This window comes from Arvicola amphibius, chromosome 1 (assembly GCF_903992535.2).
Source record: "Arvicola amphibius chromosome 1, mArvAmp1.2, whole genome shotgun sequence".
Lineage (NCBI taxonomy): Eukaryota > Metazoa > Chordata > Mammalia > Rodentia > Cricetidae > Arvicola > Arvicola amphibius.
In genome coordinates, this window is record NC_052047.1 from 49,364,195 (window position 1) to 49,391,026 (window position 26,832).

A 26,832-nucleotide genomic window follows, 5' to 3' on the forward strand; every position below is an offset into this window, starting at 1 on the left:
TTTATTATAGAGCACATTTCAATGCAGTAATCATAAATATTGCTAAGGTTGTGCTCTGTTGAAATATGACCTACATACTCTTGATTGTTTGTGTTACGTGATTTGTCTGACACCCATTACATTCTGGGTAATAGCAGCCATTTGTTGCTCTGCACAGCAGGCTCTTTTGACAAAGGAAAATAGGCAGCAATAAAAAAGCTATAGTCTGAATTACATTCTGCACGGAGCCGCACTGCTGAGAGTTTGTGCAAGTGTCTTAACAATGCTCTGAACTGCCTCTTGTCAGCCTTCAGCCTGTAATGGCCATCTGTCCCCACATAAATCTGTCAAAACCTGCTAAGTTCAAGAGAGAGCATGGAATATACCTTGTACTGTCAACACCAAAATGTACACATTCCCCAGAAAAATCAACACACAGGAAAGGAGCCAGAGGTTATGGGAGGCTTTAGCGCTGTTGATTTAGGCTTGTGGCATGAAATTGAGAGTCCGGCCATTAGTGGAAAGATGAGCAAAGGAACTGAGCATTAAGAAACTGAGTGGTGACCTCCCCTGGACCACAGGGGAAGAAACTGTGGGCAGAGCAAGCCAGGTTAGAGAAATATAGCTGATTCAGAGGCCAAGGGGGCAACCTGTCCCATCTGCTATGCTTAAAAGTTTGACACAACGCTAAAAGAAATAATAAAAAAAATGCCCTTTGTGCTTCTGCTTTCCTTTATTTTGCATTAGGTTTCAACTGTATTTGGAAATAGATTTTCAATTAAGCACAGGGTGATAGAAAGTCTGTCATTCACAAGTTCTCTCTATCTTGGTCACAGGTATTCTCTGAATTTGGGAATTTCAGTAAAGGGTCTAAAGATAGTGAATTATCTAGAATCTGTCTCCTACCCTCCCATGCACGGACAGTTTACTCTTTGCTATCTGATGAGCAAGAAGGTTTTGAATGTTTTGATTCAGCAGGTGATGTGAGTAGAGACTCATGGCCCTGCCGGCTTCCGTTGCAGCACACATTTCATTTCCCCCAGAACACTGCCACCCACTTTAAGCATATCTACAACAAAACTTAGTTATTTCAGAGCTAGAAGAATTACCTCTTCATTAAAAGCAGCTGTGTTGTCCATGGGGGTGGAGTCCTTGAAATCCCAGCAGTCCACATCTGGCACACAGTAGGTGTGCTGTGGATGTCTGTTCAGTGGCAAGAGCTTCTCATATCTGTAGGAAAAAAAAATATTGTCTTTAACTGAGCGTAAGTATGATCAGGGAATCACCACATCCAAGAACAATTGGAAAACCATTTATTTAAACAATAATGAACTTAGATACTGGGACAAGGGTTTCAAATTTTCAAGAGTAAAAGAATTTCTATATTTAAAATCCCTAGATAGTCGAGGTATTTTTAGAGCTAGTCTCTCTTTTATAGTGGCCTAATTTGGCATTTCTGAAGTTCAGGGTTTCTTTTTATACATCTGGACTGTCAGTCAAAACACAGATCTTTGGAGTAAAGGCCATGTGCGACCCAGATGTTCAAAGACCTTGGTTCCCAGCATGTGGTCCGGGAGCCATCTCATTAAAACTTTGTAACTAGACTCCTAAGTGCTCTCAGGCCACTGACACGTGAGACCAACTACTCAGAAAGAAACTGCAAAAATGAAAATAAACAAAATAACCTGTAGACAATTAAATCTAGGCAGTGTCCTACAAAGCCCTCATGATCCCTCTGGAGAAAACTGATGTGATTCTCATTTTTTTAAAAAGACAAATTCAGAGACATGTAGTACAGATGAGGTGAGCCACCCAAAATGAATCGTTAGAACTGAAAAAAACTTATCATAAACCGGATGAGCATAAAGAGATTTATATAGTTTGTTTCTGGATGTTGAATAGCGGTCTCTCCTCAAGGGTCACTTCTTTTGGTTATTTGACTGGCACTTATTGGCACATACTCAGCTTACTCATCATTAGTGTCTGAGTGTGTGTTGTGTTGTGTATATGTGGCATGGTATTTGTTAGCATTGGTGTGTGCATGTGTGTGTATGTGTGTGAAGGTACACACTGATGAAGGCACATGAGGAAGCCAGAGGTCAGGTTCAGATGGCTTTCTTCAAACTCTCTTCACCTTTTATTTATTGTTTTTGAAATGAAGTCTCTCACTGAACCTGAAACTGGCCCATGGATGTGGCCAGGCTTTCCAGCCAATGAACTTCAGGAACCATTTGTCTCTGATGCCCACCACTTAAGAATTCCAGGTACATTCTGCCACACCAGACTGCTAATTTAAACTCAGGTTCTCATGTATATGCAATAGGCACATACCTGGCTGAGCCAGCTCCCCTGTCCCCATCACCCCAACATCAGTTTAGGAGAGTCTTTGACTCTAATAGCAAGTATTCAGGAGCTTGGCCTCTCTCTCTCTCTCTCTCTCTCTCTCTCTCTCTCTCTCTCTCTCTCTCTCTCTCTCTCTCTCTCTCTGCATGGGGACTTTAAAATGTCTTCTTTTGGTAACCACAGATAGCCTATGGTGGAAATCTCTACACAGAGCAATGCAAAGTCTAAACAAAATGAGGAAAAAAACAAAGAAAAGCTTCTTAGTCTAGAAACAAGCCACGCTCTTTCTAATGGAGGGAGCAAAAAGAGCGTGAACCTCAATGGCACAGAAGTTTTATGCAGGAAAATGTTGCCTGCTTTTCGGCTGCATCAGAGCGGGCACATGGATGAAGGCAGCTCCTGTGGACTAAGGTGTGCCCAAAGGGAGAGTGTCCATGCCTGTATCCATCCTTCTGAATGCTGCCCCTACCTTTCTCCATGGAGACAATGAACTCAGCATGCAAACATTGCCCAAGATTGAGCCAGAATCTTTCCTTTAAGGGAAAACGTTAATTTCTTCTGCATCTTTATCATCAAGTAGGAGAACAAGACAGTGTCTTTCTGTTTATATCAAAATTGCATGTGGCTCTCTGTGACCTACTTGGTTCTTGACATATTTATATTTTTTTTCCAGCAAGGTAGAAACTTTTTTCCCCCTTGAAATGCACATTTGCCTTAAGTCTCACCCCAGGCTTGTTAACAGACTTGAAACCATTTTTTTTCTGCTGAATCGCATTCGCCCATCCTCCTAAATAGAAAATCTATTGTAAACTAAAATGTTCCCTTGTAAGCATAAAACCATTTGAACTGCTGCCTGCCCTCCTTCAAAGTTTTTCTTTTTCTTTTTTGGACACTGGAGCTTCATAGTGATTCTTCCTGAGTAGGATGGAATGAATCGAGTTTATTATTCATGGGTGAGACTTTGAGGTAACAACTACTCCTCGGACTATCCTACCCTGGCTTCAGTATTTTCTGTAGCTAGGCAGACAAGGCACCATAGACGCCCCTGTCTTCCCTTATTTGTTCTTTATGTCATTAGCTGCTGAAGCTTGGAATCGTTTCAGTCCTTCTGTCTCATGTCCTCGGTGACAATGTGCTCTAAATAAAATGGTCCCCTGGCATGGAGATATTTAGTGTCACGTTGCACTTAGCTTTCCGTTGCAGAACCATATTTTAGACAGAATGTATTAGTTATGCTTACAAGAATGTATTATACCTACATTAGCCATGGTTTACTAAGTTAATCAACTGTGGAGACAAAGACTCATTGCCGTTGACTTGTGGAGGGGCTCTGATTCCCTGTGTTCAGCTGGGCCCATCCTGTTTTGCTGAACCTATTTCAAAATTCCCTATGTATGTCAGTCCTACCTTGGCCAAAATTTTCAGTCATTTCACCTTTTGAAAACCATTGCCCCGAGGGTAGATTCTTGATTGTTCTAAGAGCCTTGAAGCACTTGTATTTTTCATGCAGCGTTCTCTGCAGACAAATGCCATCAAGGCTGAACCGTGATTCTTAGGTCCCGGCACACGGATTGCTTTAAGTGACTCCTGCAACACCCTTGAAAATGCCAGTGTTGGTGACACCTGCTGCTGGGGCAGCTAGCAGTGACACATTCCTGTTTTCTAGGCTGCAGAGGTTGTTAGCATAGACGTTTGAAATAACCAAATATCACAGCTCTTGCTGCTGACTGGCGCTGCCCATCCGCCTTTTGCTGGTTGACAGGGACTTAGGAGTAGAGTCCAGATGTCAGGACTTGTCATGAATTTAGTTTCCTCTTTCTTCACTCAGTTTTAACCATAGTCTGAAACGAAATCCAAGAAAAAAAAAATTAGGAAATGTGTTTCTCCTTGAAGAACATTTTCTGTTTCTTTTCTCTCTTTATTTCCCCACATTTCTTTTTGTTTCTCTTTTGTCGTAGGCCTAACTCCACCCACAACTCCTCCTCATAAAGCCAACCAAGATAATCCTTTTAAGGCTTCTCCAAAGCTGAAGCCCTCTTGTAAGACCGTGGTGCCACCACCATCAAAGAGGGCCCGGTACAGTGAGTGTTCTGGTACCCAAGGCAGCCACTCCACCAAGAAAGGGCCAGAGCAATCTGAGTTGTATGCACAACTCAGCAAGTCTTCAGTGCTCAGCCGGGGACCCGAGGAAAGGAAGACTAAACGGCCCAGCCTGCGGCTGTTTGGTGACCATGACTACTGTCAGTCAATCAATTCCAAAACGGATATACTCATTAACATATCACAGGAGCTTCAAGACTCTAGACAACTAGACTACAAAGATGCCTCCTGTGACTGGCAGGGGCACATCTGCTCTTCCACAGATTCAGGCCAATGCTACATGAGAGAGACTTCGGAGGCCAGCAAGCAAGTCTCTCCTTGCAGCACCAGAAAACAGCTCCAAGACCAGGAAATCCGAGCTGAGCTGAACAAGCACTTCGGCCATCCCAGTCAAGCTGTTTTTGATGACGAAACAGACAAGACCAGTGAACTGAGGGATGGCGACTTCAGTAATGAACAATTCTCCAAACTACCTGTGTTTATAAATTCAGGACTAGCCATGGATGGCCTCTTTGATGACAGTGAAGATGAAGGTGATAAACTGAGCTACCCTTGGGATGGCACGCAGTCCTATTCATTGTTTGATGTGTCGCCTTCTTGCTCTTCTTTTAACTCTCCGTGTCGAGATTCAGTGTCACCACCCAAATGCTTACTTTCTCAAAGACCCCAAAGGATGCGCTCTCGTTCAAGATCCTTTTCTCGACACAGGTCGTGTTCCCGGTCACCATATTCCAGGTCAAGGTCAAGGTCCCCAGGCAGTAGATCTTCTTCAAGGTAAGGTTGTCAGAATCCACCCAATGCTAAAGTGTTTCCTCAGAAGTCAGAGAAAAGTTCCAACCTCGGGGTTACTCTTCTGGAGCCACCCCATCAATTAACCGAGGCGCATACACCTCCAGACCCCACTTCTTCATGTTCTCTCCCACACCCAGCTCTGAGCACTCTACCTCGGCCAATCAGAACACAGAGAGACATTCGTAAGAAACTTGCTTGTGTAACTTTTTCCATTTCTTGAAAAGGATCCCTGTGTCTGGAGAGTTGAGATTCTTATAAGATAAACCTGACAGAATACATATTTCATGAGCCGTGGCAACATCAGTAAGAGACATGGAGAAGGAATTGGTTACTTCTTTGGTCTCTGGTCTGACTAGCTGATGGCAAGCTGTCACTGGAAGATCTTGCTAGTAAGGAGAAGGCAATTGATACAGCCCTGAGCTTCCAATGATGTTCAGTGGTCCCGGTACATTGGGCTAAGAGCCAGTTGCAAACGTCCTTTTGGTTTTCTCCTCTCTCCCAGATCCTGCTACTACTATGAATCAAGTCACTACAGACACCGCACACACCGCAATTCTCCCTTGTATGTGAGATCACGCTCAAGGTCACCCTACAGCCGTAGGCCCAGGTAATGAGGCCTGTCCTTTTCCTTCAGCTCCCCTTATCCCCTCCTTTAGATGGCAAGACATTACCCCCAAACTCTCCCTGTTCCCTCCCCAAGTGACAATGTGCTTTTTCATACAAACAGCGGTGGTTGGCCTAATGATGAAGTTGTGTTTCCCAGGTACGAAAGCTATGAAGCATATCAGCATGAGAGGCTGAAGAGGGATGAATACCGCAGAGACTATGAGAAGCGGGAATCTGAGAGGGCCAAGCAGAGGGAGAGGCAGAAGCAGAAAGCAATTGTAAGCAGTGTGGAGATAATTTCTTCTCTTTGCTTTTCCTCTGAGACTTGTTTTTATAGATTAAACAGCAACAGAAAGTTAATGCTTTGTTAACATTTTTGACTTTAAAATATCTTAAGGTGCTCTTATTTGAAAAAAAAATGGTGTCTGTATACTTCTCATGATGGTCGGATGGTGACATTCAGTAGCGTTCTCAAGGTTTGCTTTGAAAAATGAAGAAACGGCAGGATCCTTTGGTCTGACAGGAAATGAAGAATGTGTATCTTTTTAGCTGCTTCCTGTTACCTCTTTGAGTGGGATGCGAGGAGATTCCAGATTCCATTTAACGTCATATTGGAAGTCTGGCTAAGAAAGTCAGTATTCCTTACCTCTGGACGGGACGTCACCTGACTGGGGGTGGGGACGGAGTGTTAATATAGTCACCTGACACGTGGTCAGTGCTGACGCTCACGTGTAAACCTGCAAGCTGTGACGAACCTGTTAGTTCTCTGAAATATAGTACTGTCCTTCACTAGGTGTTAATAAGGTGGCACTCAGGTGGTCAGAATCCAGTACATGCCCATGGCAGACACTCTTAATCAATCACGGAACTCTGTTCCTCTGAGGTCCTGCAAAGCCTTTAGGTCTTTCCCAACATAGTGCTCCTGGGAGCTGTGGCTAATTGATGAGGTATGGCACTGTTTTGGTTCACTGCACCTGCTGCCTGTCTCTGCTAGCTGCTCCAAGTCACTGCAGTGCAAGGCAGCATCTGACATAGCTTGCATATAAGCTAAGCAAGCCTCAGAGAAATCAACGCTAGCTCTTAATGCTGGGCTCCTGTGGCACCTACAAGAAAGCCCAGCAATATCAACCAAAAAAAAAAAAAATGAGAGGACAATGAAACTCATGGTATCAAACATATCCCTGATGGTGTCAAACCAAGTCTTAGCTGTCATGAGCTAGAGTAGAAAGGTTAAATGAGAGGCTGTTTGTCTTGGGAATTGAAAGAAACAGAAGTGAGAAATAATTGAATTGTTAGATTGGATGTTTGGTACCATTTAACTATGCATCTACCAAGGGCTGAATCAAAGGCATCCTGCGAATTCTAACACTTTACCTCATTTTTGTTCTCAATTTTCAAGTAAGCTGTGATATTAAGATTTGCCAGAATGCCATTAGTTCACACTTAGGAAGAAATGGAAACGGAAATTTCCACTTTTCTAAGATCGCTGTGTTTAATTAATGACCTATTCAATAATTATCATAATTCACATTATAGAGTGCTCTGTAGTTTACAAAGCCTTTTCGCAGAACATGCTGCAGTCACTAATTATGAAAGAGAGCCATGTTGAGAGAACATGCAGTCACATAGTATTTGCTGGTTCACTGCATTTGCTGTTTATAAATTCATATGGTACAAAGTTCTTGATTTTCTTTAAATATAGGGTATTATTTGCTCATTTGGGCAAAATACAGTGCAATTCTAATCAAAGCCAGATGAATATTTTAATCAAAAAATACGTAGATAAATGACACGTATTTATTTTATGCCTACCAAAATAATTTAGGTCTAGATACCTAATTAGAATAAAGAAGGGGAGGGAGTCAGTTTTTTTTTTTCCTGGTTTAGCTTTCTCTGAAAGCATCTACTAGTTTGCTATTAGTCCTTATGAGACAAAAGCATTCTTAAACTCCCTCTTTCCTTCCTTTGCCTCTTAAATGTTAACTTAATTCTTTGCCCAAGACAGTTCTTATCAGTTTTCAAGTCCTTTGAGAGAGGACTTGGAGTAATTCAAACGTCACCTTGGCTATATAAAAGCATTATGCATTAACTGGACACTGGTGAGACTTTTGGCACTGGTATTTATTTAGATTATTTTGGTAGGCATAAAATAAATACGTGTCATTTATCTACATATTTTTGATTAAAATATTCATCTGAGAAAAAAAAAATAAACCCAGGGAACAGAAACTGTTTACTAGCACAGTGATCTCCAAGTAATAAGCGCTTCATACATATCGGAGACTTTCTGATGAGTAAATTCCCACTTGCAAAGTTAAATGCTTTTTCTGTTGACCACACACGAAGTCTCAGAATCTTGTGATAAGTAATTGCCAGGTGCTTCAGATATGCACTTAGGTAAGGTCCAGCACCTAATCCAAAGAGTTAGAAGTCAGCTGACAGATAAAGACGTTCAAGCATAAAATATGTGATTAAAGGTTTGATAGGGAGTTCATCTAAGGTACATGGTTAAATGTGGTCATCTGAACATGTGGGTATGGAAGAGCAAGCATGGGGAAGTTGAAATGGTTCAAAATTCTGAAGGTAGGGAGGGCATTTTTTAAACAATCTTATTTTACATACAAATGCCAGTTCCCTCTCCTGTCCTTCTGCTTCCCCCACCATCTCCCCATCCCATCTGCCACCCCCTAGCCACTCCTCAGAGAGGGTGGAGCCTCCCATTGGTAATCAACAAACAAGGCCCTCCCTTCTGTATCTAGGCTGAGCAAGGTATTGCTTCCTAGGGAATGGGCTCCAAAGAGTCAGTTCATGTACTAGGGAAAAATCCTGGTTCCATTGTTAGTGACCCCACAAACTTCCCAAGCCACACAACTGTCACACACATTCAGAGGGCCTAGTTCAGTCTCATGTATGTTCCCCGGCTGTCAGTTTTAGCAACTAGAATGTTCAATATGGTAGCCAAAGTTAGTTAGAACTAACGTGGTTAGTTCCCTTAGGCAGAATTAAGATGGGCCATGTGAATGGATTTTAAAGACTTGGCACAAAGAAAGATGGGAAAGTTCTAAGTATTTTTCTATCTCTCATGAGTCCTATGCCGTTTTCGGTATTCTGAACTAAATAATAAGCATTGTTAGCCTTATTATTTAGTTCTTTTTATATTACTTAATGTGGCTTTGAGAACATTTTCAGTTACTTACATTGTAATATGCTTTTATTGAACATTGATATTCAAGGTAGAGACTGTGCCTACAATTCATCTCTAGAAAATAGTTCATTATGCTGGGAACCCCTAATGATTTAACTGTTAATACTGGGGGAGGATGGACCAGGAATAAGCCAATACAGCGCAGTGGCAGTGGCAGGCAGAGTTTGGAGTCTTGAAACTCACACTAAAGATGTTGAACTTCGTGACGCGATGTAATGACTTTACCCACAGAATTTTTTTTTTTTAAGTGGCTCCCTTCTTTCCATCACACAGGTCATTTCATGTGCCAATCACGGAAAATCTTGGGAAAACATTGGGAAAGTATACTTTTGTGGACTTGAGCACAGCATGCCTACAATGATTTTTTTTTTTTTTTTTCACTCATGTGCTTTGAATTCCATTCGGGAAGCAGCTGTGGGAGCCAAGATAGGCCACCCAAGTGAGCTACATAGGTGACTTCTATTCAATTTTTTGCGATACCCTTAAAGTAATGAAATGAATAGCCACTTGAATTGGTAATGTCTTGGATGCCACGCTGCATTAACCGCTAAGCAGGGCAATCATGTACTTAGGGACCAGCAATTCAGAAGTTCCAAAAGAAAACCTAAAAAGCATTAAAAAGAGCTCGTTGATATTTTGCAGAATAAGTGTTCAGTTTTGTCTCATGGGCTGCATCATATCTCAGCTGAGTTTTCAAGGAGATCTGCAAACTTGTCATGAATTGGAGTTCTAAAAGCTTCTTCATAGAGCTCAGGTTGAGCAAGCCTTCATAAAGCTAGCAGTAACAATTGGAAGCTGCAAATACAGAATTCTCCATGATGACTGGAGAGGATCATCACATCAGTGTCTGCTTTTACATGACTTCCATACAGACTCACTCCCAAAAGCCAATTGACTCTCTGCCTTTCTCTGTCCCCTAAGCTTAAAACAATTCAGATTAAACCAGAGCTGTGAATGCCAGAGTTTAGTACTTAGTGTCTGAACTGTCACTGTTTTAATTTCTTGCTGAAATCCAAGTCCAACTCCATTTGCAATCTGTGCAGTTTCTGCCAGAAAGCATCATAATGGGATGTTAATTTAAAGAACAAATCTAGACATGATGATGTGGCTCAGTGCTTAAAACCAAATCCAGATGCTGGAAAATGGCTAGGCTCTCACATAGTTCTCCTCTATTGGTCACTATAAAGTCCAGGAGTCACAACCAATACATCACTACTGTTGATTAGAAATGTCTCTCTCTAAATGTAGAAACGTCAGTAATTCTTCTTAGAGAAAAGTATCCAGTTTCATGTATAAACCTTTTTTTCATTGTTCTTGAGTATTTAGCCTTTTTTTGAGGAATTGTCAGTAGAAGGAAATATGTCTTATATCATGACTTTAAGTTCAGTATTTGGAAATTTCAGTTTTATAAGAAAAGGAAATGCTAGAGGTTTGTTTACAGCATCATCCCTATAGTGTGCACTTTGATAATCTTTAAATGATAGATCTCATATCAAGTGTACACCAGTCAATAATACACACACACACACACAGAGAGAGAGAGAGAGAGAGAGAGAGAGAGAGAGAGAGAGAGAAAGAGAGAGACAGAGAGAGAGAGAGAGAGAGAGAGAGAGAGAGGGAGAGAGAGAGAGAGGGGTGCCACAGTAACATAAGGACATTAATGCCTTTATAATAGTCAAGGTTTGGCAGGTATAAATATAATTCTAAATTCATAAAAGTATTACATTGAATATGTTAAATTTTTGTTTTCTGATTCTATTCAAATAAAGCTCTTAAAGAACATCATTATTGGTCTATAGATTTAGTTTCATCTCAGCTTTTATTTGACTATTTGCTTGCTTCTGGATTGGTTCAAGGTAGCCTTAACTGCTGGCCTTATAATATCTGCCTACAGGTCATTTTGGAAATCTGAATGCTATCATTTTGTTTCTTTCCTGAAAATACCCTTTATTAAGAAACTTTTAGTGAATGGTTTCTCCACTACATAAGTGTACTCAATATTAAGAGCAAGGATAACAAATTTTTTTTTCAGTCATTTTTCAGTTGATCCTTCTTTCTGGCCAGCTTTATATATCTAACTTGGCCGTCAACTCTGCTACCTTTTTTTAAAAATAAGTTTATTTCACTAGAATGTTTACTCATGCATAATATTCATAGGTGTGTGTGTGTGTGTGTGTGTGTGTGTGTGTGTAAAACACAAGGACTTTGCATGCTGAGCATGGTCTCTACGCCCTGAGCTATTCCCTGAGAAGTACCTTGCGCATTTTTGCTGAAGTCATCTTGCAACTACTCTGGAATTGAAAACAAAAATCTTTTGTTCTGAAGGTTAAAATGGAATTCTCTTAGCAAAGAGAGAAGAATTCACTTTTACTTACGCTGCTCTGAAATTAAAAAAATGTAGAATAAAATTACTGGGGACCCAAGTCAAAACTATACTAGACACACTGGTGCCTAGGATTATAGGGCATTTCACTGAGGTAATCCATTCGAAAGCATCTAACACATTGCTTGGCCTATACGGTGAACAGTAAATGTCAGCTCCTACTGCTTCCCATCTCCCCTCCATCAAACCCCTCTTACTAAGAGTCACTTATCATTCTCTGAGAAACAACATTGCTTCTTTTCCCTGGCTAACCAGCAAGTCCTAGTCTCTTCTTGATAAAGATTTTAGTAATGTAAAGTCAGTTAATTCCATCACACTTTTTTTCTTTATTTATCTCCTGTGTTTTAGTGTAACGAGGATTCACTGCTGTGGTTAATGCAACATAAATCTTCAGTTTTATTATCCACCCCATCAGCAAACTAGCCTTGGTGAAAATTGAAGCTAAAAGTTATTTGATGAATGCTCTGTGCTCCTCAATAGTGAAAACTGGTCTGAAAATAATTTTTCAACCAGCTTTTTCCAAAGGTTCTGAATTCCTTCAAGCCCCTAAGAAGTTAGCAACGTTATTAAGCATTTTGATTTCTTCTCCTTTCATCTCCTGTTTGGAAATGAATGTCTTGAAAAATTGGATGTAAATGTTATTTTTTTTTAAGATATGAACTCTATTCATCCATCTAATTCGACTGCAACATGTTAAAAGGGCAACTCTTTGCCTCAAATCTTGGCCAATCATGAAAGATTTTTGTCTTTGCCGTCTAGATCTTAAGGTGTCTTCCTCTATTTTCGTGTTTAGCATGTCAAAAACAAAGGGCTTCCGTGCTTTTAGAGCATGCCGGCATGGCCTCAGTCTTCGGCTCTTTACAAGGGAGTAGGGCATGGCCCATCCTTGTGTTTCATAAAAAGAACAGGCAGATTCAAAGGTAATTTGAGTGATGGAAGAGCAACTCTATAGAGCTGTGTCTCCTTTCTCTGCAGAATCTTTCAGTCCTACAAAAGGTCCTCTGGGTTATCTCTTTCAGTGAAGATCATTGTTGCATATAGCTTTGTATAAAGCCGCAATTCAGAAACTGTCCCAATATGTGTGCACATATGGTCGATTTTTGCCTTAACTTCACATTCCCTTGAATACTTAGGCTGTGTGTATTCCCATAATGGTAGCAGAGCAATTTCCGTGCTACGGCTCAATTTCTTTCTTTCTTTTCTGCTGTTCACTCTCCTTTCTTTACACAGTAGTAACTTCCCTAAAAGGCTCATTAAAAAAAAAATCCATAACACCATGCAAGCAGGCGCCAGGAAGTTTAAGTTTAGATAACAGTCCCATCACATTTGGCTGTTGGGCTGAAACTGGGTGCGTAAATAGAATGGAATGTGGTGTTATGATTCCCTGGATAACGTGTCTGAAGAACTGCTCTGGCTCAAGTCTCACCAGCCATTTCTATCTACTGACTGCCCAACCATGTTGCATGTTCTGGAAAAACAATTTCAGCCTTCAGATGCAACATACAATATACATGCAAGTGACTCTTGAGTCTGCTTGCTTGACTTCATCAAGTCAGTTAGGAGGCTTGATAGCATGGGCAGAGGAATTCCGTTCCAGCTCTTTGAGTGGAGTCTCCCCCTCTGAATGCCAGAGTTCTTTTTCAAATGAGCCTGCTACCTTGCATCTACTCTCGCCCTTCGATCTGTAAACTGCTTTTGGTAACTCATTCAGTTGAGTTGCCTAAGCAGAGATTTTTCCTTAATAGAGGACCATATCATATAATACCCCCTCTATGTTGGAATATCTCAGAGAGTAAAGGTCACCCAAGCATGGGTTAGTGTTAAAAACTATCAGTTGATGACTGAAGCAAATACTTAACTTCTAAGGGTACTTTTTGCCCTTGAAGAGGATATAGATTTGGTTTAACTCACAACTATTATTATAACTCTAGTTTTCTAGTTCTCTAGTTCCGGGGAATTCAGTGCCTTCTTCTGAACTCTATATATTACCAGACACACATGTGATTCATATATATATATATACATATATATATATATATATATATATATATATATATATTTAGGCTAAAAGAGTTGTACACATAAAAACATTTAAAATTTAATTTTAATTATTCCTATATCAAATATTTACTGAGATTCTCTTTTATACTTAACATAAATTGGGGCAAAGAACAGATATAGGCTCTAATTTCTTGAATTCTTCATTGTACAAGGGAGAGAGGCATTGAACAATGAATAAACTATAATGATTTAATTGTACTTAAGCAGAAATAGAGGGACACGCAGATTTCTTAAGACTGGCTAATAGCGTTTCATCTGAAGTCTCAAATGACACGGGCATGGATCTTAATGTAAGTCTAGACAATAAATGTGAGGGGCTTGGGATACAATTTAGGAAATGTATTCCAAATTACAGTGGAACACCGTGTGCAAAGCCTCGGAGATGGAAGGAACACAGAGTAACTAGGGGCCTCCAGAAGTTCAGCATAAAACCTAGAATGAAGGAAAGCATGAGCTATAGGAGAAAGACCACATAGAAAAGTTTAAATTCTGCAGAACCCACCTATTAGTTCTTGTTAATGAATTAGAAGCATTATCAGAAGTATTAGAGGTCATGATTGCATCTAATTTAAATGGCACATGGCATGACTGAATCCTCTTGACTTACTGAAAATTATTCCATTCATGGTAAAGGGACAAATTAGAGGGAGCAAACATAGACATGGGGACTTAAGTTGTTCATAAAGAGAAGCTGGAAGTTTAGCCTGGGAGAGAGGAAATAAGAAAGACAAATTAAAGTAAGATTAAAGAGATAAAGCTCAATAGGACCTGGGTTCATGCCTCTTTGTTATTCTATCTCTGGAGGATTCAGTGCCTTCTTGGCCTCCTGGTGTGTAGTTAGACAGTGTTATTTGGCAAGGTTGTTCCAGTTTAAGAGGTCTAGAGGAAGTCCAGTAAGTAGTTGATTATCTGAAGCTCAGAGGAGCTTCCTTCTCTGAGGAAGGTATGTGGTAGTGTTGTTTATAATAAATGTGAGTTGTCATAGATGAGCAGACCATCAGCAAAGCCACAAAACACGCAGGTTGTCAGTCGTACTTCACAGATGCCAGTAAGCGCTCACCCTGTGGCAGCTCATTTGCTAATACGTATGGAAAAGGAAAAGCTGCCAATAAACGTTGGTGGACTTCTCTTTATTTTAAGTGAGTTTTGTAGCTTCAAAGAATGAGGCGCTCGGTATAACCAGAGAAAAACTCTTCTGCGTCTGAATCTGTATGCTACCCCCATGTTTCCCAGCTTCTTGGCTTTCATCCTACTTAAATTTCTGCAACCTCAAGTTCACTTTGTTTTGCTTGTCCCTGGTAGGCACATAACTAGTTGGTAAGGACAGTCTCTATATTTGCTCCAAATGTTCTTTAAAACTTTCCTCAGTTTTGAGGCATTAGTCTATTTGGTTCCTGCCCTAGAACAAAATATTCAAGAGGGTTTCACTAAGCATGAAGCCCACATTTATATAAAAGGAATCTTATCTTCAGGCAACAGTATGGGCTTCCTGTGTTTTGTAGGTTATAAATTTCTAATGGCTTTTACATTATGATCATATTGACTGCACTTGTAGAAATGAGGCTACACCCCTCTAGTCTGTTCTTAAAATAGGGCTGAATCTATTGGTGAAGTAAAACTTATATCCTTTTTCATTCGGCCCTTAGTCTTCAGAGACCCATGGCTAAAAATGGCCTACATTTCAAGACTGTAACTCAAATGATTCTCTTCCGAACACATACTTTAGAACTGCTGTGTCCTTGCTATAAATTAAGATCGTTGAGGCCTTATCTCCCATTAGGTTTTTGTTTACCTTCTGGATAAACCCCAACAATTGCATTTGGATCATGTTCCTTCAGGAAGATTTTTTGGGGTATTAGAGATTAAGAACCACCCTTTGAGAATGTCAAAATTTGTACATTTTCAGATTAGAATCTTAAGTTGATGGGAACTTAAATAGTTTTATAAGCCAGGCTAACTATTATACCAATTCTGGAGATTAATAACCAAATAATAAGTGCTTACATATTTCGTACGTACTGGTTATCTTCTCAGTGATTTTAAAAAAATCTCATTGGATAAATGTCTTCTCTGATATATGAAGTTCTCGGGAGGAAAGACAAGGGTGAGATAGAAGTGGGAAAGAGAAGCTCAGTGGAGAAGAAAGCATAGTGTGACCCAAGAGCTTGAACTTAAGGCATGGAAAGTCAAACTTGGTTCCTATGTGGTAGTTTTCCTTAGATCTGACATCTGTTGTGAGACTGCTCTTTCTTATTCATGATTATATGTTCATGGATACTTCTAGTGGCACAACTGCATTTCGTCTCCAGAGCTAGAAAAAGCCTCTCCTTCTCCTTTGCTTATAGGAAGAACGCCGTGTGATTTACGTTGGTAAAATCAGACCTGACACGACGCGGACAGAACTGAGAGACCGCTTTGAAGTTTTTGGTGAAATTGAGGAATGCACAGTAAATCTGCGGGATGATGGGTGAGAATCTTCAAAATTATTTCTTGTTTAGAAGCTGACGTATGTTAAAAATTATGGCCCTAAGATTACTGGGATGGGAGTTGCCAATGTAAGTGTTTTGACAGATGACATGTTGAGTTCAGAACCTTATTTATTTTCTTTCATCCCTATTTATTAATCTTTCTAGTTGAGATTTCCTGTCTCAGAATAAGTATTTAGCTGCCTGACAGGACAATCACACTGATAAATGGATGTGGTGGCAGAGATTGCTGGCACCAGCGACGTCTCCCAAAGTAGAAGGGGTTGCAGTCCTCTGTGCCGATGCTGCCTAACCAGCTCTGAACGCCTCTTCCCTGCCCATTGCAGAGACAGCTATGGCTTCATCACCTACCGTTACACCTGTGATGCTTTCGCCGCTCTTGAGAATGGATCCACTTTACGCAGGTCGAATGAAACTGACTTTGAGCTGTACTTTTGTGGACGGAAGCAATTTTTCAAGTCTAACTATGCAGACCTAGGTATGGTATTTAACTGTTGTACATGGAAGGGTGAATCTATAGTATAGAGCTCCAAACGGAAGTGAGCACGCTCCCCAGACACCTTACATTCGGCTGCCACTTGGCTTCCCTGAAGGGAATATATGAATACAGTTTTTGTTTTTGTAGAAGCCTCTTTCAGAAGCAAGGTGCTTAAGTCTGAGCCCTGAAGGGCAGATGTACTTGTACTCTCTGAGGAGATGCTAAGCCATTTGTGGTGTTTCTGTGTGCTGGCACTATTGTCTTCTGTTTGTATGTGTTGTACGCATCTCTGTCTACACTTATTCAAGTTTTGCACATGTCTGTGTTTATTTTTTATCCATACTCTCAGTCCTTTCCGATAAACTCAAGCATTGGCATTGCTTTGTAGCACAGGGTAGGGCAAAGGCTGTTTTTCCTTCCTCACTATGTCACAAGTACTTGGAAAAACTCTTATTATACTCGAGAAGAGAAAGATGAAGTCCATTAGCTAAATGACCACAGACTTAATTTCTTGAGAATAAAATAAAACAAAAACCAAGCCTGAAGAATATTTCTGGATCCTACACCTTGTATGGGAAGCTCAAAAAACAATTGTCATTTGAGAGCAAAATCACAGTCGGATGTTTGTGCTGTTGCCATACCCACTGTACATTAAAATAAAACACATCGCTATTTACTTCTGAGAGGAGACTCTTCAGATGAAAAGTAAAATTTTGATCAGCTTATTACCCACAGATGATGATATTAACATCTGATTTCAGAATTTTGTCTGAGACTTCCTTCTGGCCTGTAGTTGAGATCATGTTATATATGCACACATGTGTGCTTGTACCTATACATATAGCTCAAGTTCTATCTTTTTCATCAATAATACATATATTCATTCCCCGATGGGATTCATGGAACCAAAAATAATTCATGCACATATTTTAATGGTTGCATACTATTTCACTGGGCATGTAGTATCATTATAGTTAGATAATTCATTATAACTCTATTTGTATTCATTTTATTTTTTTGATATTATAAATAATGCTACAATGGACATCTTAATGTTCATTCTAATTTTAATTTTGTCCCATTGCTTTTCATTCCTTATCTAATATGTGTGTTATACACCGTTTAATTCTTTGAGGAAGGAATGAAGAAAAGTGGAAAATGTGCATTATCGTGATTATTTTAAATTAATTTATAATAAGCCTAAAATTAGCATGCACATCTATTCTTCAGCATTAGTAGCTATCCATTCACTATTGCTCTGATGCTGTATAAAGACAAAAACGAATACCAATTACTTAGATTTCTTTTTTCCTTCCAGGACAGTTGTGTCTTTCTGGAGTAATTGATATAGGCGCTGAGCATTGTTCAGGGGGAATATGCTATAATTCACTTCACAAGCTAAATAGATAGAGGGGAACAGGGAAGCGGCAGCTGACTGCTAGAGAGATAGAGGCCTAGGGATGAAAATATAAAGCCTAGCAAGTCATTTGTTCAAATGCTGGCTGATAAAAACAGTTAAGACAGATTGAAGCCTTGAGTTGATTTGACTTATTTTCTTCAGTGATGAAGGCTGGGGTATTTCTACTCTCTCACAACATCTAGAGTTTAAAACAAGCTACCTAGAGGGGTCTTTAGATCACGATTCATCATGGGAGAGGGAGGATTGGAAGGTATTTCCAAATTGAACTGGCGCCTCCCTGAAATAGTTCTAAGGAAAACGCTCCTCAGCTTGTTATCTCCCTGCCTAGCCAGCAGCCATGGAAACTTGACCATTGCTAAGCTCACTCTCTAGCTTTTGAAAAGCGCATTTGATGCATATTGCAACAGCATGGGATAGTCAAAGTCCCTAAAGCTTGTTGAGACGTTCTCAACACATTTATGAGGTAGCCAGAAGAGCCTCAGCATTAAAATCAAGTCACCCTACATTTGAGACCTGGTTCACTGCTGATCTTGGATAAGCATTTCAGTTCCATTAGCTTCTGATTGTTTAATTATGAAATAACTCATATTGTTGTGGAGAAATATTAAGTATTTGTGGAGGAGCTGATATCACAATACCTCGTATAAAATAAATGGGCTACAATTAAAAGTGAAAGCAACAAGAAGTTAGCAATTTGGGATTGTTTTTAAATGGAAGAATTAACATTAGGGTCTAACTCAGGAGCTCAATGAAAATTTCAAGTATATTCTCTTGGTTTCCACATAGAATTTAGATAAAATGTTTCAAGTCATGTGATACCTAAATAAAAGGAACATAAGAATGTACTGCATACATAAAAGAATTGGAAACTCCTAGATGCACTAAAATTAAAGAAAACTGACATGGTACTTATTAATTAGACGGAGACAGAAAAATGTTCTATTATTTTAGACAGATTCTACTTCTGCGGTTTTTGCTGTTTTATTTGCTTCTCCAAATGAAGTTACCTATCATATGCATCCTGTTTCTCTACCACAAAAACTGTCTAATGATGACTACATTGCATGTAATGATTGCAGCTACTATTTATGAGCTAATTTAATAAGGGAGAGTGAAAAATTAATGTGACTTGATTAGGGCTATTGTGATGAAGCCAGGATTTGATGTTTGCTCTACTATTTAAGAATTTCTATCTATTGGTTCTATTTACTGTTATGTAAGCAAATGCCTCTTACCAACAAAATGCCTTGATAAAAAATATTAAGGAGGACTGGATGTATGGATCAGTAGTCTAGATTAAATATTGCTCTTTCAGAGGGCCTAGGTTTGATTACCTGCACACCCATGTGGTGGCTCACAACCATCCATAACTCCAGTTTCAGGGGACCCTCTATCGGCATGTACATGGTGCTCATACATGCCTACAGGAAAAATACTCATGCATATAAAGTAAATAAATATAAAGTATAAATTGTTAATCAGGAAAGGCAGAATCAGAGCAGGTAACTTTGTATTAAGAATATAGTGGTTTTGATTAAGTATTAGTAATAGATGGAAATCATATTCAGGCATATATGAAAAATGAAATAATATATTCTTAATTAGTTCTTTACACAAATAGTAGACTATTATCTTATATATGTATAAACATATATATCTTTACATTTTTCTTGCTGTTTATTGGTAAATAATTTCCAGATCCCAATATGACTATTTTCAGTTATGGTTTTAATAGTATGTAGGTGCCTGAGATTAATGCATCTATTCAACAACATTAATTTGACTAGCTACCTGGAGCAACAGTTTTCCAGGTGCTAAGAAAACAAATGTGATTTTTTTTGGTGTGTCCATTAATATCGGAACATTATTTCAAACAATTTCTTTTGAAAATAATGAGGTGGCTTTTAGTTTATTTCCACATTTTCATTATATCTTACCATGTTCCACCGTCTTCTCTTCAATATGAGAGGGCGTGGTGTAGTTCCTCCTGCAGTCTCCCATAGGGCTGGCTCATCCAGCAGGAACATCTCTTTTGAATGCTTTTTTTTTTGGTTTTTCAAGACAGGGTTTCTCTGTAGCTTTGGAGCCTGTCCTGGAACTAGCTCTTGTAGACCAGGCTGGCCTCCAACTCACAGAGATCCACCTGCCTCTGCCTCCCAAGTGCTGGGATTAAAGGCGTGCGCCACCACCGCCCGGCCTTGAATGCCTATTAAGAGAGATAATGTGTGTGCTTGTGTAGGTGGGTGTCTATGTGAAGTCTACCACAGTGAAGAAATATTGTCTCCCAGCATTCTGAATATTTATCAAAAGAAATGCAAAACATTAAATTATGGATTAATTATTCTTAGAGTAACCCAACATTAGGTAACTACACTTTTCTAAATTCCCTCCATGTAAAAAGTATGCAAATTTCCCTTTGTGGTCACCTAGTGTTTTGTCTTAAACAAAACCCCTGAGCTATACCCCAGCCGCAGCTATGTGCGTCTTCATAGTTCAATTTATGCTTCCATAGTTTCTACTCTTGCACTCCTGTCCTTTGGATTTTTGTGTTGTAACTTAGCTTAGGAAAAATATGGACTGCTTATATGGTTAGTTGAATTGTTAATGTGCTCCTGAAAGGTTTTATTTCCCTTCAAATAAATACTTCCCAAGAAAGTAATTCATTCACAGGAGGTTTTCGTTATATTTCCCAGAAACTCTTTCTCACTTCTAAGCCTGCACTGTCTACCTTTTTCTGTAGATATAAACAGAGAATGGCTGGAAGTGTTTAAGCATTTTATTTAACATACATTGCTAAACACAAGTGTTTTAAAAGAGTTGTTTGACGTAACATGGGATTTTGCATAAAATCAGATTTGAACACGTTGAAAAATCCAAGACAGTCTAGAATGATCTTTGTCCATCCTAATCTACTGTATTTTATGCTCAATAAAGTTAAATCCATTAATGGGAAAATTATTTCCAGCTTCTACTTGAACCTTTCCATCTAAGTTATTGGGGGAATCATTGGCAAGTCATTTAAAATGCCAAGATAAGGGAAATGTAGTCACCTATAAAAATATTAAATATTAAAGAAGCATTGAAATCTACTACTCCTGTGTTCTCTGAGGTTTTAGGTATACAGTGAATCAGTAGGCTTTTGATTTTGAAAGCCAACTACTCCCTTCTATATTTAAATGTATATACTCAATAAAATTCAGGCACCATTTTTAAGTACATTGATTCATTACATTACAACTGAACCAGGTATCTTGAATTGCATTGAAAACCACCAGCTAACCTGGTTTGGTGTTTTTGTTTTCTTTTTTTTTCCAGATTCAAATTCAGATGACTTTGACCCTGCTTCCACCAAGAGCAAGTATGACTCTCTGGATTTTGATAGTTTACTGAAGGAAGCTCAGAGAAGCTTGCGCAGGTAACATGTTCCCTGGCTGAGGATGACAGAGAGATGGTCAATACCTCAAGGGACAGCGTGTCCTTTCCCAAGACTCTCGCAAGTCATACTTAGGAATTTCTCCTACTTTACACTCTCTGTACAAAAAAATAAAGCAAAACAACAACAACCATTAGAACAAGAACAACAACGGTTTACATGAACACAGCTGCTGAAGAGGCAAGAGATGGAATGATAATCCAGTAAGCACACGTTTATTCACGGGTGTCAGCTTTGCTTTCCCTGGAGGCTCTTGGGGACAGTGTGTGTGTGTGTGTGTGTGTGTGTGTGTACTTATTTGCGGCATACATGTGTGCGCATGTGAGGACTTGGGGGCACCTGACCAGAATGAACAAGGGCAAACCCCTTCAAATGGCAGCATATCCATGAAGACACACTTAAAACATAGAACTTCAAAATGTTCATATTCTATACAAAAGGAAAATAAATAGATATAAATTCAAAAGAAAGAAAACTCACAAACCACCCTAAAATGGCACTGCTGATGTCTGTTGTCAGCCTCCGGTACCGTCTTTCCAGAAAGTGCAAAACCAACCTGCAGCAAGCTCTCTCTCATAACGTAACCATTACCCGACAATCCCGAAGACACTACAGGTTCCACAGAACTAATATCCTCTCTCTCTCTCTCTCTCTCTCTCTCTCTCTCTCTCTCTCTCTCTCTCTCTCTCTCTCTCTCTCTCTCTCTCTTTCTCTCTTCCCCCTCTCTCTTCCTCTTTCTTTCCCTTTGCCATGGAATCTGGGTGGGAGAGGATACTGCAGGCAACAGATGCTAAACTTTCCTAACATTTTGAGGTTTCTGTAGTTTGTTCTTTGTCCTGACACCTCTGTATATGTCCGAAATGTTGATCTTCCACTGGAAATTTTTGCAAAGCCTTGTCAATGGTCAAGCGGGGAGTGTGTTCGGTGGTTCCTTCTGAGGAGGAGACCTGGTTACATGACTACTGAGAGTCGAGTAGAACTCTCTGGATGTGTTCAGATAGTGTAATTGCTACATTCTCTGATGTAGTTAAGTATTTACAGATGTTAAATGGAGTATTTTTATTTTCTGTACATACTCTACAACTATGTTCTTTTTTTTTGTTACAGCTATGCACTGTAAATGCAGCCTTCTTTTCAAAACTGCTAAATTTTTCTTAATCAAGAATATTCAAATGTAATTATGAGGTGAAACAATTATTGTACACTAACATATTTAGAAGCTAAACTTACTGCTTATATATATATTTGATTGTAAAAAAAACAAAACAAAACAAAACAAAAGACAGTGTGTGTGTGTGTGTCCGTTGAGTGCACTACAACAAATTGACGCTTCACGCACATCCACCCCCTTGTAGGAGCTTCGATCTAAGCATCTTGTCAACAACAAAAATCCTAGGCCCCTAAAGGTATTAACCACTTCTGTGATATTTTTCCACATTTTCTTGTTGCTTGTTTTTCTTTGAAGTTTTATACACTGGATTTGTTAGGGGAATGAAATTTTCTCATCTAAAATTTTTCTAGACGATATCATGATTTTATGTAAAGTCTCTCAATGGGGAAACCATTAAGAAATGTTTTTATTTTCTCTATCAACAGTAGTTTTGAAACTAGAGGTCAAAAAAAAATCTTTTTAAAATGCTGTTTTGTTTTAATTTTTGTGATTTTAATTTGATACAAAATGCTGAGGTAATAATTGCAGTATGATTTTTACAATAATTACTGTGTGTCTGAAGACTATCTTTGAAGCCAGTATCTCTTTCCCTTGGCAGAATATGATGATGGTATTTAATCTGTATTTTTTACAGTTATACATCCTGTATAATACTGATGTTTCATTCCTTTGTTTACTAAAGAGACATATTTATCAGTTGCAGATAGCCTATTTATTATAAATTATGAAATGATGATGAAAATAATACGGCCAGTGGAGACTTTCTACCCAGGGTGCATGGCAGCTGTCAGATGGGAGTGTAAGTTCTTCATTTGGGAATCTCAGCTCTCGCAGAAGCAGTGTTCCTTCTCTCACTAGCATGGCCTCTGACGTGACCATGATGTTGTTCGTGGTGACATTGCTTCTGCTAAATTTAATAATAATTACAATAATAAATGTCAGAAATAAAAAAAAAAAACCTCTATTCTGAGCATCCGGATTTCATCTGAGTGTGGAGTTGCTGCCATGGAAGTCACTAAAGTTTGCAGTATGTTTTTGATTTCCAAATTGAGATGTGTTTACTGTTTGGCTGACGTGACTTTTCTGGAAGATGTGCTAGACCTACTACTTAATTAATTGTTCTTTTCCTTTCTCTCACCCAACACGATCTTACAAAATGGGTTTCACCCCCAGGCCAATGCAGCTAATTTTGAGGGCTGCGTTCATTTATCACCAGCATATTGTGTTCTGAGTGAATCCACTGTCTGTCCTGTCGGATGCTTGCTCAAGTGTTTGGCTTACTATTTCTAAGTAGATAGAAAGCAATAAATAACTATGAAATAAAAGAATTGTGTTCACAGGTTCTGCGTTACAACAGTAACACATCTTTAATCCGCCTAATTCTTGTTCTGTAGGTTCAATGCAGGTATTTTAACTCTTTGTGAACGCCAAACTAAAGTTTACAGTCTTTCTTTCTGAATTTTGAGTATCTTCTGTTGTAGAATAATAATAAAAAAGACTATTAAGAGCAATAAATTATTTTTAAGAAATCAATATTTAGTAAATCCTGTTATGTGTTTAAGGACCAGATGCGTTCTCTATTTTGCCTTTCAATTTTTGTGATCCAACTTTAAATACGTTCTCTGTTTGCCCTGGATCATGGACATGACTGAAATACGTGGTTTCTTTTCTTACTTATCAAAAGACAACACTACAGATTTCATGTTGAGGATTTATTGATCTCCCTCACCCTCTGGCCTGACAAATCTTGTTACCATGAAGATAGTTTTCCTCCATGGACTTCAGACTGCATCTAAAATTAGTGACGCTTTTGTATCTTATGCAGACACTGTGGGTAGCCCATCAAAATGTAAGCTGTAAGCTGTGTTCCTTTCTTTCTTTTTTTTTTTTTTCACTTCCTTTGGGAGAGAATCTTTCCAACAACACATGCACCCCAACATCATGGGAGGCAAATTTCAGCATAGATCTATAAGACTTTCAGATGACCATGGGCCATTGCCTTCATGCTGTGGTAAGTACTACATCTACAATTTTGGTACCCGAACTGGTGCTTTAGAAATGTGGGGTTTTTATTAAAAAAAAAAAAAAGAAGAAGAAGAAGAAGAAAAGAAATGTAGCAGAGTAATTCTTTCAGTGCAACAAAATCAGTTTTTGTCAAGGACTCTGAGAACAACGGTTGAGCTGTCAAGACTCAAAACAGCAGAGAGGGAACTTGGCACTATTGGGGTAAAGTGTTTGGGTCAGTTGAAAAAAGGAAACCTTTTCATGCCTTTAGATGTGAGCTAACAGTAGGTAATGATCATGTGTCCTTTTTTGATGGCTGTACCGAGAACTTCAATCACTGTAGTCTAAGATCTGATCTATAGATGACCTAGAATAGCCATGTAATATAATGTGATGATTCTAAATTTGTACCTATGTGACAGACATTTTCAATAATGTGAAAACTGCTGATTTGATGGAGCTACTTTAAGATTTGTAGGTGAAAGTGTAACACTGTTGGTTGAACTATGCTGAAGAGGGAAAGTGAGCGATTAGTTTGAGCCCTTGCTGGCTCTTTTCCACCTGCCAATTCTACATGTATTGTTGTGGTTTTATTCATTGTATGAAAATTCCTGTGATTTTTTTTTAATGTGCAGTACACATCAGCCTCACTGAGCTAATAAAGGGAAACGAATGTTTCAAATCTACTTCTGCTTTTCTTATTTATCGGAACCAAATTGTTGGCATGTTTCTCAGATCAGTACACTTCGCTGCTCATTTTTCAGTTTCCTCTCAGGCTCTCTCCCTTCTTCCTTGCTTTTCCATACAAATGGATGTGCTTTAGCACTGAGGACATGCGCACCTCTCATATTTTACCTGGTGTTTTTCAAAGTGTAAAGGGGAGGTGTGGTTAATTTCTATAATGAAGGTTGAGCAGGTGAAAATTGATGTGGATCTTTTATCAAATGGCTTAGCTCTATTTGTGCAAGTAACCCTGGAAAGTATGTACTTTTGAGGTTAAATTATTGCCTGGAGGGTTATCAAGTAAATATTTGGTGGGGATCTTGATTCTGTTATAGATGAGTCAGATACTTCTTGATGACTTACATCAGGAGAAAGGCCTTGTCCTATTCATGTTACCAGGTTGTATGTGGAATGGGCCGGTCGCTGCAGGTATGTCCTGCTGTCTGGCTGCTGTTGTGCCTGGTAGCAAGTCGTGATCTTAACAATAAAGGCATTGTTATTATCACAGCTGATATTGTGTGTTCCTCTGTACTCAAGACCAGAGTAAACACAGCATTTGGAGACTCACAACTGAATATCTCCTCTCCCACTCACCCCACCATATCCAGAGAAAACAATGTTTGTGAATATTGAAATGTGATTAAATTATCATTAAAATACACTAAAACCCTGCAAATAATGTAGGAAACACACTATCTATGGTGCTACTTCCATTCTACACAAATAGTAAAGCTCATTCATATATGTTGTCAACATTTGAGATAAAAAACTAAATGTTAAGTCATGTAGATATACAACTATAGATTCTAATTATTCCTGAGATCCAGGGAAGGTACCAGAGCTGACTCAACTTTTATTTTTGCTTATGTTGTACTGGGAATCTTTTTATCTTCTGTTTGGAAGCAGCCAAGATATTAAAATAATAAAAGTACATCTGAAGGAATTAACTGTTTACCCTAATAAGCCTTTTGGGGGAGGGTAGATAGTTAATGGGGATGCTAAGTGATCTTAGCTGCTAGCTTTTTATTGAACATCTTGATGGGAGATAATAGATTTGTTTCCTTCTGCCCTCGTAATGTTAAATTATTTCCATCTTGGATGATACTATTGGCAAAAATCATTATCAGAACCAAAAGTAACTGAGTACTTGATCACAGTAGTTTTTCTGTCTCATTTAAAAATTTTTCCATATTAAAATGGTCTGAACTATAAACAATGTGATATTGAGTTGAAATTCTTTTTGAACATTGCCAGTTTTCTCATATTTGTGGGATTATTGAGCAGATCACTGGCTGAAATTTGCAGTCCAAATATTACTATTACACTCATCTGACACTAGTATTACTAGATATGCACTCTTAACTCAGTATTAATTATGGAACATTTTAAACAAAGCCCACTTTTTGCAATATTTACTTTATATTAATCTCACATTGTGCGATTTCTCCTTGGCCCTTTTTTGTGTGTCAGCATGCTGTGCACCATTATAAATCAATCTTTGTACTTTATCAAACAACAGAGAGTAATAAAGAAGGTCACAACTCAGAGAGAAGTTCCTTGGAGGTTTGTAACATCATGATTTAAATCTCAGAAAGATTTAATCAAAAGCTGAATTAATCCCCGAGGAAAAGATGTTGTATAGATTCCA

The 26,832-nt window shown here is 38.9% G+C and overlaps 1 protein-coding gene across 3 annotated transcripts in view; it reads left to right on the forward strand.

Annotated features, from left to right (window-relative positions):
- The window catches only part of Ppargc1a (PPARG coactivator 1 alpha), a 102,620-nt gene that overhangs the window by 70,588 nt on the left and 5,200 nt on the right, over positions 1-26,832 (forward strand). For 2 of the 3 annotated variants that reach the window (XM_038323041.1, XM_038323053.1), the window contains exons 8-13: positions 4,281-5,196; positions 5,717-5,821; positions 5,978-6,098; positions 15,815-15,936; positions 16,282-16,433; positions 21,169-25,691. In XM_038323041.1, coding sequence (XP_038178969.1) covers positions 4,281-5,196; positions 5,717-5,821; positions 5,978-6,098; positions 15,815-15,936; positions 16,282-16,433; positions 21,169-21,272 — 1,520 coding nt within the window. In that variant the 3' untranslated portion in view covers positions 21,273-25,691. Of the gene's footprint in view, positions 1-4,280; positions 5,197-5,716; positions 5,822-5,977; positions 6,099-15,814; positions 15,937-16,281; positions 16,434-21,168; positions 25,692-26,832 lie in introns of those variants that run through there. The other variant, XR_005284681.1, reaches the window with a different exon arrangement.